The 13,382-nt window shown below is 39.1% G+C and overlaps 1 protein-coding gene across 1 annotated transcript; it reads left to right on the forward strand.

The window, feature by feature from the left end:
* Positions 1–267: 267 nt before the first annotated feature.
* Positions 268–12,571, forward strand: LOC146980263 (plastin-3-like). The gene is made up of 17 exons (XM_085788530.1): positions 268–343; positions 3,488–3,556; positions 4,945–5,096; positions 5,266–5,395; positions 5,630–5,762; positions 5,910–5,991; positions 6,107–6,272; positions 6,459–6,598; positions 6,750–6,845; positions 8,117–8,303; positions 8,401–8,479; positions 8,577–8,697; positions 9,285–9,418; positions 9,746–9,869; positions 9,975–10,099; positions 10,471–10,606; positions 10,675–12,571. Exons 2-16 carry the CDS (start codon positions 3,496–3,498, stop codon positions 10,601–10,603), a joined length of 1,863 nt encoding a protein of 620 aa, XP_085644656.1. The 5' UTR covers positions 268–343; positions 3,488–3,495; the 3' UTR covers positions 10,604–10,606; positions 10,675–12,571.
* The last annotated feature ends 811 nt before the right edge of the window (positions 12,572–13,382 follow it).

Raw genomic sequence — 13,382 nt, forward strand, 5'->3', positions numbered from 1 at the left:
CTACAAAGAGACAACACACAACAGTGAGAACACAGTATCCAGATGATGTGTAACACAAGGACAAAAACAATACAATTATGATACAGATGCAATTTCTGAAATAGCACTGGTAGGAAATGTAAACACAATCGCATTGTCCCCACAGCACAGACACAATCAGTGGCCAGACATGATGATGGAGGGAGGAGGGGGGAGGCTGGGAGGGAGTGGCGCACAGGGGCGGGGATGCTTCTCCTGAGCGGGCGGTGTCAGCCGAAGAAAACGGGACAGAGGAGCAGCGAGAGGCCGATACAGGGAGTCACTTCCCCCGGGTGTCTGGACTGAATCACTCCGCCGTCTTCAGGTAAGAGGCAGCGAGGCAGCGGCGTCTCAGGGCGTTTTCTCACTGCTGCGTTTATACTGAAGGTCAGGAAACAAGATTTGTAAGAGACTGCGGCGCATCTTCAGCTTCCATTCAGGGAATTACATTTCATAGCTCTTTTTTTTTTAACCTCAGGGGTTATTTCAGTGAAATAGCGCGAACAACAGCTTAGTGATTGTTAATTGTGGAATTTATGAGAACCAGTAGATTTGGAATTTTTATACCTAGACCTCAAAACCCCCATTGATTAGCTACTATTAAGACGCGCACGTGTCTTTTATTTCTTATCGTCTTATTCTTATTTATTTAATGGACGTTCAACATCCGTCTCGTTGTCTACCTATTTGTTATTTTTCCAATTTACCTATTTGCAAAAAAGTATGCAAATTGCTCACAGACTATGAAATCAAATCTTCCATGGTCACCTAAACTTGAATAACATACAGGCTGATCGGTTTCAGACACAAAGCCGACACCTGAGGGTGTTTCCCCCCCACTCTCAATGGATGAATAGAGTGAGTGGCAGACAGAGCAGCAGCCCTGTGTCAGGATGACTGCTGCTGATATGAAATAATGCATCGTCATTCTGGACACAGGCATGCATGTGTTTGTGAAGGCCCTATAAACACATGCAGTCATGTGCACCGATGTGACTGGATGAATGAATCCTCAGAGTCTAAAACTGGAGGACACACACCATCCATGCAGGCAGCATGAGCAAAGCTGATGAGAATCTAATAGATCCCTGACTTGGTGTTGCAAATTACATTCAGGATTGTTGTGCTTTTCTGATTGGGTCATTTGGTTCCTTCATTTCCTGTGTATGTTATACCTATAACTGCAAAGTAAATCAATAAATCAGCATATCTTAGATTGTATTATTGATAACCACACACACTAATTTAATTTACCTCCAGTTTAAGAAAAGTAACCACAAGACATACAGTAGGGAGGAGGTAGGACCATCAATGCCTGAAAATGGTCTGTTCCTCCTGGAGTAGTGACATCTGGTGGCCGTAAATGTGCAGGCCTTTATTTTTCTGCAATACAACAATGCACAGCAGTTCTTTCAAACTGAAAACACTTTACGTTATAATGCTGATATTACAATACTCACTTCTACAATGTTTCCACAGTTAACTGTCTGGAGAAGCAGAATCTGTTTTTAATGCACTGGTCTTTGTATGAGGGGGGTAGGCCTACCCTCTATGTTTTATATACAGTCTGGTTCTGCATTAAGAAAAAAAACTAACAGAAAAACTAAATTTCCCAACATTAGGCAATGTGTCATCTGATCACTGCTGTTATTTTTTTTAGTGGAGTCTGAAATAAACTGTTTGCTTCAGATGTTTTTGGAAGCATTAGTTGCCCCTGTGAACAGGGAGGCTCGTGTGTTTGCATCCTGCACTGAGGCATAACCTATTTGTTTATTTGGCACGGCTGTAACATGATCGTAGTGAACACTTGGTAGCCGGATGGAAATGGAATGAATTTTCTAGCCAAAGTCTAATGACTCATAAAACTCACAAGACTGGAAAGAACATCATCATGGCCTTAAGTCTGATCAGCATTTCTCATTAAATCAGACTTCACTAATGGACGCCACTGTTACCTGAGACTAAAAATAATATTGAAATGGCTCTGGCTTTCTCGTCTTGCATTGATTGTCTGTGAATAATCCATCAAACTGTCATATCTACTACAAGCTAGCAGGGCTCCATACTCTCTGCAGCGGAGAGCACTCTCTCTGGCTAAATCATATAGGCCTACAGTAAGTTGAGGCTAATGTCACTATCTCTTCTCTCTGGGCCTGCATGTCTAGAGTAATATTTCCTATAACATTGTCTGATGTGATGTCAAGCTCCTGCAGAGCTCTGCTTCTTCCTGCTGAAGATCTAATCAGATGTATCTGTGTGCTAAAACAGATTCAGTCAGCTCCCTTCTTGTAGCATCATATTTGCTGATGAAGACAGTACAAAATATTTTCCTCATACAGTATTTACAATCATTTCCCCTACGTACAGCTTATAAATTCCATAAATTGAGAACGTTATGAGACTTCAGCCACTCCTACCAGCCCTGTGCAAAAGTATGAACAGAAATAGGAAGCAGGTGTTTTGTATTTGTGCCTATAGGTCGTTATTACTGGAGAAGAACATTGCTGCTGATGTTTGAGGATGCTTTAAATGGCCAGATGCCATTCACCTGTTTTGTATTTTGGTGGTACAAAGGGTCTCAATGACATCAGTCTCAAAATGTAAACACCAACTCCCAACCCTGTTTTCATAACCAAAGGCCACTGGGTGTATCCTACAGAAAAAAAGCATTGGGATTGTTTGTCATTTGGAAATGGGAAAGAAAGAGGATACGCAGGTGTATGAGTCTATGTACAAAGAGCTTATGTGGATCACATATCATTCTTGTTCAATAGAAAGCAATTATACATCTAAATACAGTAGCTGTAATATAAATATCTGTCTACACAAGCTATAAAACAAACTGTCTATGCTCTCCATTACAGAATCATATTACAAGACACAAGACAGTCTCCATAAAACTATTAGATGTTCAAATGGTCTTTAGGCTTATGCAGCCGTAAAGCCTAGTGGCTCTTTGTGCAATAGATGAAGCAGCTATCTCCGTCTTGGCTGTGTGAACAGAGCTGTGCAGTGTGCGAGCTGCAGTGTGGCTCCAGGCTGACCCAAGGAAACAGAGGAGGAAGGATGGCACCGGACTGGTGTAGCCCACAGGCATCATACTTGACTAATCTGTGTTTGTCGTGTACTCAGAATCCTCAACGAAGCAGCTGTGGATCACTTCTCTACTGCTCTTTGTCTAGCTGGAACGTTTCTGGTGGATTTATCTCATATAAAATTATGATTTATTAAAGAGTGATTACGTAACATTTTTAAATATCACGATGATGACTGAGATTAGTCTATGGAGACAAAGAGACGAAGAATTTATGAGAAATTACTTAATATCAGTAGCACTGGCTATAATTTGAGCATTAAAAAAAATTGAATGTAGTACATAAAAACATTAAGAGATATTGACTCTTGTTTCATAAACTGTGTTTCTCTACTCAAATGCAGCATGTTCTTATGCTCTTCTGCTGTTTTGTAGGTGTCAGTATGTCGGGAAAGGTCAGTGCAGAGGAGATGGAGGAGATCAGGGAGGGCTTCCAGAAAGTGGGTGAGTAAAAATGTCTGTGTGTGTGTGTTGAAGTTTCAAAAGTTGCAGATATGAACCAAAGAAGCATACATTTATTAGATTTGAAGTGGGTCAAGGCAGCCGACAAACACATGTTCTCATATAGGTCTGCTGCTCTGGGACTGTGTAAGTGCACATCTGATGGACAGATGTTGAGACGAGATGGGGAAAGAAAGGAAACCTTTGATACACCCACAGCTCAGTTATTGCTGTGGGCCGTGGATCTCAGGCAGCTGTCCTCCTCAAGGATGCCTGGAGGTGCCCAACAAAAAAGATCATCATTTTAGTTTCACTATAATTCCATCCATAAGCAGGAAGATGCCAGAATGTAATAAAACATTCAAAAGCTTTTTGCTTTTAAATGTTTTATTATATTCTGGCATCTTTTTAGATGGGGCATCCTGGGACATCAGAACCCATATGCAAAAGTCATATTGTACATGCATTGAATTTCCATATATGAAAAATTATATGTACGCTACATATACATTAAAAAACATATGTAATATATGTAATTAACCTAACGCGAAGCCTATTAGAAACTGGACCATTTTCATGTAGGCACATGAAGGCACAAAAATGTGTATGTATAATCTACATACTTTGAGATATCATTCATGCATATTATTCATACATATAATTCATGTATTTTTTATAAGTGTGTAATATAAACAACACATACATGGGGTCTGCCTTATAAATGCCATGTAAAATTCCTAATGTAAATATTTTCCATGTATATAGTATACACGATAATAATATTTCCCCTGAAATGTGACATGTGACAACATCTTCCTTGATATATGCCATATATAGACACTTCTACATGAAAGTATATTTGTAGTATTATATTTTGTAGATTTTCTTTCATTTCTGTTTTAATATCAAAACAGATTATGTGTAAATTAGTGATTTACAGGGTGCTGAACACTCTGGCAAAGCACTCTGTTTCCCCATGTTTTCAGTTTTTATACTGACCTACGTTAACCATTTCCCAGTCAGCACAGTGGTACCAATCTTCTCCTCCCAGACTATTCTTTCAAGATATACCATAAATAACTGTCAGCACACTGAGTCTCATTTAGTGAATGTCTCTGTCTGAACAGTGCATCAGTCTCATGTCAGTTTTCTTGTTGTGAAAAATGAACACTGTACAAAGTCAAAATACTGTTCTCATATAGAGGTATGACCTTGTCCCCACCCATTATTTAAACATGAGGTGTCAAAACATCTGCTACAGTATATACAACTGGTCATGAATCTGAATCCTGGAGTTGTTGTATCAGTTGGATAAAGAGAAGAGCAACAAGGTGTCTAACTATTTTCCTTCTTGGTCCATGTTGCTCCTACATCCACCCCCTCCTCTGTAGATGTGGATGGTAACGGGTATATCTGCGCCTCTGAACTGGGCGACCTCTTCCGAGAGGTGGGATGTCCTCTGCCTGGATACCAGATCAGAGAGCTGCTTCAGAGGCTGGACCGAGACAAAGACAGCCACATCGACCTTGGAGAATTTGCGGCTGTAGGTAACACTAACCTACTAACTAACTTACTAACCACTCACTCACTCAATATAATGTTAAATTAACTAATCAAGTGTATTGATAAATGTCTGTGACAAACACACAGTGAACACGGTTTGATTGACGCTAAAATCTGTGTTGTGTGTGTGTGTGTGTGTGTATGTTCAGATATACGAGGACTTGAAGGACGACCGCTTGGCCCAGGGTTTCAGGAAAGCTCTCAACAAGAAAGAAGGCATCGTAGCCATCGGGGGCACCAGCGAGATCTCTAGTGAAGGAACTCAACACTCAATCTCTGGTTAGACATCAAAATTATGCCTAACTTTAACATGAGCCCCACAGTTGTCATGAAGAGGAAGAAATTACTGACACTAGCAGTTTGTAAATGTGTTTATTCTGCTGTAAAGTTGGATATTTTAACATGGGGGTCTATGGCAATTGACTCACTGACCCTTGTGGCCATTTGTGGTACTGCAGTGTTTAACACATGACCAGCATGTGAAGTAACACTCGTCTTGGCTGTATATTTCAGAACAGGAGCGCTTTGCCTTTGCCAACTATATCAACTCTTCTTTGGAGAAGGATCCAGACTGTAAACATGTGCTGCCCATCAACCCCAGCACTGAAGCTCTGTTCAAAGCAGTGGCAGATGGCATCGTGCTCTGGTAAAACCCCAAACTTTTACTTTATTGTATCAGACATGTAAGACAAAAATCTTTCCCCCAAACCAGTTTGTTTACAGATGACTTAAATCTTTATCTTTACCCTATTTTGTGTTAAGTAATGTGATTTTCTCACTTTTTTCATGACAGTAAACTCATCAACCAATCTGTACCTGACACCATTGATGAGAGAACCATCAATACAAAGAAACTCACTGCTTTCACCACACAGGTCAGTCAGCTGTTTAATTTAAGATTATTGTGATACATAGGCTATGTATTAACTTGAAGCTCAGTTGGTCAATCACCACCTCACTTTGTGTCTTGAACGTTTTCCCCCCCGACAGGAGAATCTTAACCTGGCTTTGAATTCAGCCTCGGCCATCGGCTGCCAGGTCGTCAACATCGGAGCTCAAGATCTGAAGGAAGGAAAGCCCCACCTGGTGCTCGGGCTCCTCTGGCAGATTATCAAGATAGGATTGTTTGCGGATATCGAGCTGAGCCGCAATGAAGGTACACACACACTTGTGGAAATAAAGTAAAAATAACATAGTGATACAGACCAACTTCACGTGATAACATCAGGTTATAACCATCAAACCTTGGCGTCAAAAACGTCTGGTAGAGCAAGGAACTTTTATACGTATACTTCAATTCTATCCCCATTAACCTGAGTTATGTTTGTCTGTTTGTGTGCAGCTATTGCAGCGTTGCTGGAGGAAGGAGAGAGTCTGGAGGAACTGATGAAGCTCACTCCTGAGGAGCTGCTGCTGCGCTGGGCCAATTTCCATTTGAAGAAAGCCGGCATGACCATATCAAACTTCTCTGGGGATATTAAGGTAACAACATGTTCATATGAGAGAATAAAGTCAACTTATTAGACTTGACATTAGTGCTGGGGAGTAATCATTTATCATTATGGTATCTCAACCAGCCTCTGGAGGTTCACTTCATATGTGTGTGTGTGTGTGTGTGTGTGTGTGTGTGCAGGACTCCAAGGCGTACTACCACCTGCTGGAGCAGATCGCTCCAGACGGCAGCAAAGAGGACGTTCCTCGGATTAATGTCGATATGACTGGCCTATATGTGAGTTGATGACGCAACAGTAACAGTTAGAATATGTAACTTTTTATTTATCCAAATGTAAAGCACTCCAATACCTTCTACCTTCTTTATGCATCAAGTGTTACAGTATCGTAGACATCACAGCTGAAATCGGTCATGAATTTGAATGTCATATTAATGTGGCCCTTTCTTCTCTCTCTCTGGCTTTAATAAAAGCATAAATAGCCACTTGCCAACTTTACCTTACATTCAGTTGTTACAGGCTGAATGGAAGCAGACTTCCGGTTGACCTTCTTCCTACTTCCTGTACGACTATATTAGGATCATCATACCACCCTGTGGCAGGATTTGAATCTTGTTCCTCTTTTTCCATCTAGTACTTTTCATATTATTGAACAATGCAGTGATGCACAGATTCCCACACGGAAAGAACCTATAGGTTTTAATATACGTTTGAATATATGTGACATACATAAAATTGGCCGTTTTCATATATACGCATATATGCTAATATACTATATGGTGCATATATGTAGATAAACTGCATATAGGTTTCATATATGCGCATATATCCTCATGAGGATATATAGGATATATATATATATATGCTGCATATATTCAGCATATATGCAGCATATATATATTAGCATATATGCGTATACATGAAAACGGCCAATTTTATATATGTCACATATATTCAAACCTCTATTAAAACCTATAGGTTATTTCCATGTGGGTTGGCTCTGACCTTTTTATAAGAATTTGTATATATACACCTGTTGCGCAGAAGTAAGCTAAAATTAAATATACCAATATTTATTTAAAGAAGAGGTTATCTTTTTTTGGTATAATTAAAATGGAAATGGGTTTCCTCCATAGAAAAATATTTGATATTAAAATCTCTGAATGTCGCTGCGTCTTCCTGAACACACACTGAATGATGTAAAAGTTCATATTAATGTTTGGTTGCTGCTACTTAGAATATGTCTTGAGCTTCATGTGGTCATCATCTTGGCAAATGTCACTGCTAACTTGATGAAAACTGTATTAAAATGTTACCTTTCACTCTAGTAACCTACTTGCTGCCTGTAGATGCTATAGTAATATAATACATTTGATTCGCCGTGAGACACAGAATCGACAGTGAAATGTGGGTGATCTCTAAATCAGTGATTTCTTAGTGAGAATATGTAACAGAAACTTTGTATTGATATAGTCAGACAACTTTTGTGATTTTATTTTCCTTATAAATGTCCTGAATCCCAAATGTGTGTGTCTTTGTGTTTAACCAGGAGAAGGATTCGATGAAGAGAGCAGAGTGTATGCTCAAACAGGCCGATCGCCTCGACTGCCGACAGTTTGTGACCGCTGTTGATGTTGTGTCTGGAAACGCAAAGCTCAACATGGCCTTCGTGGCCACGCTCTTCAACAAACACCCGGCCCTCACCAAACCGGAGAACCAGGAGTGGGTTCTGGAGAGTAAGCATGGATAAATAATTCCTTTTGTCACAACTTTAAACCTCCTGGTGCGGTGTGGGTGAGATTCATCACTCCCTCTGTTTTGGTCTCTGTCAAGGTGAAACCAGAGAGGAGAGAACCTTCAGGAACTGGATGAACTCCCTCGGAGTCAGTCCACATGTTCACCACATCTACGGGTCAGTATCTTCAGGATTTTCACTGTCACATGAATGCAGAGTTCACATCGATGTGTAACTGTATGTTCACCTCTGTGCGATCTGTGTGTCAACACAGAGACCTGCTGGACGCCATGGTGATTCTCCAGCTCTATGAAAGGATTAAGGTGCCAGTGGACTGGGACAACAGAGTCAACATGCCTCCATTCAAAGGGATAGGAGGAGGCCATTTGAAAAAGGTACATTTGCAAACTATTGCAAACTACTTTCTGGTGCTCTGGTGTTAATCCTTGAATTGAAATGGGAGTGTTCAACCTGAAATGAAATGAAATGAAATGAAATACAATAAATACTGTGCTTACAAACATGCAACAATGAAACATCCTTCATACAGGTGCATCTTAATAAATAAGAATATCATGGAAAAGTCTATTTCCAGTGGTTCAAGTCAAACAGCCCCACCCAAGTATTGATTGCAGATGGGCATACTTTTTAGAAGGCCATCATTTCCATATTAAAAATGTTTTTTCCCAATTGGTCTATTGTAATATTCAAATATTTTGAGATTCTGAATTTTAGGTCTTCAATACATGTACGCAATAATCAAAAGGAAATTAAAAAAATAAACACATGAAATGTTTAAATTTGTGTGTAATGGATCTATATAAGTATTAGTTTCACTTTTAGAACTGAATTACTAACATAAATAAACTTTTCCATGATATTCTAATCCATTGAGATGCACCTGTTCAATATTATTATCATATTATGTTCTGTAGCACTCAGATGCCAACTGCTTGGGTGTGTGTGTGTGTGTGTATTACAGATAGAGAACTGTAACTACGCTGTGGAGCTGGGTAAGAACAAAGCAGGCTTCTCTCTGGTGGGGATCGGCGGTCAGGACCTGTATGATGGAAATGCAACTCTGACCCTGGCACTGGTCTGGCAGCTGATGAGAAGGTGATTTACTCTCATTAGTTGAAACTTATCACATTGTCATTTGAAAAAATATATCATAAACAGAACAAAAAGACAAATGGAAGGTAAGTCAGGATGTTGCTATACAGCACTAAACAGGCAGGGGGCACTGTTGGAGTTCATGACAACATCAGTGAAATCAGTGTGTGTGACTGAAGATAGAAAAAAAGGTTGATGGGAAATGTAGTCTTTGTTTATTTTGGAAATATTACAACAGTATTGGTAGACAGAGGGGTCATGGGGTCTCAGTATAGCTTCATTTGTTGACCGGTGTGATTTAGTTATAAATATGCTCACATCTACATGCAGGTACACCTTAAATCTTCTTGAAGACCTCGGAGAAGGAGAAGTCGCTGGAGATGATTTGATAGTTACGTGGGTCAACAAGACTTTGTCTCAGGCCGGCAAGAGTTCATCCATCAAAAGCTTTAAGGTGAGTTTCCCTATCACTGCAGCTGAATACCAATTTTTGAATACTGTAGTGTAGTGTATTATACTATGTATGATGTGTGATGTATGTGTGTGTGTCTCTGTTTAGGACAGAACAATTGGTACCAGTCTTCCAGTCCTGGACCTGATTGACGCCATCCAGCCGAACAGTGTCAACTTTGAGCTGGTTAAAACAGGAGAGCTGACAGACGAAGACAAACTGAGCAACGCCAAGTAATCACCGTTCTGTTGTTCTACCGCTGTGTTTTGTGTGGTTGCTGCTGAGTTGTGTGATTTGTTCTGTGTTTCATTCAGCAAATTTGATCTCCACACTTTCCTGAATAATGATTACTTACAGTAGGTTCTGTACTACTGTATCTAATCTTATCTACAAATATCAGAGTCCAAATTTACGTTGACAATAATGAAACATTTAAAAGTTAGAGCAGCACAGAAGATGCACAAAAGACACAAACTGCAATTCAAATCAATGATGATCAACGAAAAATCAGGAATGAATGTACAGGCTACACGATGAGAAACTAAAGGTGTCATAGATCTACTACTTTGCTGCTGCGATCTTAACTCTGCCCTTTCTGCATCAGATATGCCGTTTCCATGGCGAGGAAGATCGGAGCGAAGGTCTACGCCCTGCCTGAGGACCTGGTGGAGATCAACCAAAAAATGGTGATGACCATCTTCGCCTGCCTGATGGGAAGAGGCATGAAGAGGGCTTAGAGGACACGCACACACACTCACACACTCTCGCACGCACACACACACACACACACACACACACACACACACACACACACACACACACACACACACACACACTGACTGACTGTCTGCCTATTTGTATGGATGAGACATGAAGAGAGTGAACATAGATGTATTGTCTTGTCATTTTAAGCCATTAATCCAGCCAAAATAGAAGTGCCACTTTATTCTACATCTATACTGCATACATGGCCATTTGAGTACATTGACATAAACAGTAGTGATACTCCGATGTTCAGACAGTTTGCAGTAAAATTGGACTTCTACAACTGCTACAGGAAAAATATTTAGGGTTTATTTCATTATCTCAGTTTAGTTTTTGTGCAGTACAGCAACTTTGTCTAGACTGGTGACCAGTCCTGACTCTGCCCAGTGTATCCTGGGAAAGGCTCCTTTCCAAAAAAATAAGATAAGGGTTTTGTTTCTTTAAATATAAGGACTGTGATACATGGGAAATATATAAAGACAATGATTGTGTAACATCTCTCAGCACTGTGAAAGCAAAAGTTCACGGTAGTCACTTTTCAGCCTTTCTTACTTCTTTTTTTAACTTTTGATCTGTCTGGAGATTTTATTTCAGTCTTACTGTTGCATTCCTGCATTCTTTTCTACAACATACTTGACATTTTTACAACTGTGTTGCCTAGAATCTCCCATGTGTCCCTGCCTCTAGATCTGCTGTTTCCTCCTGAGGTGCCGGCTTGTTCACAGTATGAGCATTTATTATACTTAAGCCATAATATTCTGTACTGAATACCTGTTGGCCTTTTTTTTATATACCGTATATATGACTAAAGCTGTGCTACATTATAGACAGTGACTACACAACTGGTTACCTTAATGTTTTCTACATCACATATCCACTAATACTGATGTTATTAAGGTATTAAGAGGATGACTGGATAGATTGGTGGATGTAATATATTTGTACTTAAAATCTAGGTATTTTAATGGATTATCTTTAAGGGCATTTTAAGGGGTAAAACTCCTTACAGTTACTTAATTTGAACCTTAGACTGACTGAATTTTGCAGTTTTGTTAAACTTTTCATGATGTTCGGAGTGTTTCATTTTTACCCCTTAAATTTATCATATTGTGCCTTGTAGATAATCCATCAATAACTCATTAATATAATCAATGTTTCAACTAATTGACCTCAAATATGGAATAATTGGTACATTACAGGAAAAGCCAAGGTGCTCTTGAGGTACAAATTAAGGGTTATCTGTAAAAATCCCCTTAATATATTACAATCCATAGCTGTATCAATCCTTTCATGACAGATCAGAGATTTTAAATGCCTGAATCCTTATTCACAATCATAATATAATTCATTTGCACCTGCAAATATTGTTGCTCCATGACATACTGTAAACCAAATTCCAACCTTAATGACAACCTAAAAAAAAGAATACAGATGAAAATAGAAATAAGATTTTTTTTTTTTTGGTCTATGCAGCTGTTTGTTTTGAAAATCTAAGATGTCAAAGCTGCTACTGCTTTAAGTTAAACCTCAGCAATACAGAGGCCTGCATTGTTGAAAAAGATGTCTTGTCTACTCAGTGCACTGCTTTACCCTCTTATCATCACAGACTATTCAGAAACTTAACATCTGAATTTAATGACTGTAGCTGATTAAACAGCCTTGATTAATATGGATTTAGGTGTAAAACAAACACATCGTAAGACAGATCTCTGGTCTGGTTTAAAGTTACATTTTGTTCACATGCTGCATCTGTTGAAGCTTTCAGGTTTGTTGCTGATGATAATGATGATGATGATGATGATGAGATAAAGCACTTTCCAATCAGCTGTTTATTGGTACTGGCCCCTGTGGGTTTGGGTTATGTTGCTTTACATGCCAGCAATACCTTCAACATTCAGTGTGTACAATCAGATCAATAATGAATAAAAGGATTTTTCCTATGTTGTTTTATTTCGTTCTGTCTCTTGAATTTTCCACTGGGATAATGAATACTTTGTCAATATAAAATTTTAATCGGAATTGCAATTCAGTTAAGTAACTCGAAAGTAGAATACATTTGCATTTAAATGAGAGACTCCTAACTTTTCCCTGTGGCATTAATTTGAGCTTGACTAAAAACATTCTGCTTCAGCTTCATATTTCACTTGCTGATATGAGGTCAGTGTGGATCATCAATAGCAAAGCAAAGCAGAAGGTTTCTCAAAACGTCAAAAGCTCTTGTTGGGTTGCATTTTTTAATTTCTTGTTGGTATTTGGGCTTATTGGGACCTGAAAGTATAAAAACTAAGCATCATCTTTTGACTTTTGAGAAAAATGATGTCCACATACGAGGACACTTGGTCTGAATTTACATAAAACCATAAAGTCACCATTGTGTAATAAAGTGCAAAACACTTAATTTCCAACCGAACATCGCAGTGTTTTTCCTGACTGCTTTTGCATTTATTCATAACATATATGAACATGTTTTGAACATCACAGAGCAAAACAAGACGAGAAACAACAATTGTGCCCCTTTCGGCACAATCACATATACAATATGGCATGTTTGAAGTGCTGAACAGCTACAGGAAGACATACGTCTGTAACAAAGTATGAAACATTTCAAACATTTTGCATAGCCACTGTTTTATCTAAAACTGAACATGGCTATGGAAAAACTAAATTTGTATGAAACAGGGCTTAACCAGACATTTCCACAAGGCTGTTAGTATGTCAACAGTGTAGTAGATAGGACATGGTGATAATAGT

Source organism: Trachurus japonicus, chromosome 10 (genome assembly GCF_045865225.1).
Source record: "Trachurus japonicus isolate A0001 chromosome 10, Traja_1.0".
NCBI lineage: Eukaryota > Metazoa > Chordata > Actinopteri > Carangiformes > Carangidae > Trachurus > Trachurus japonicus.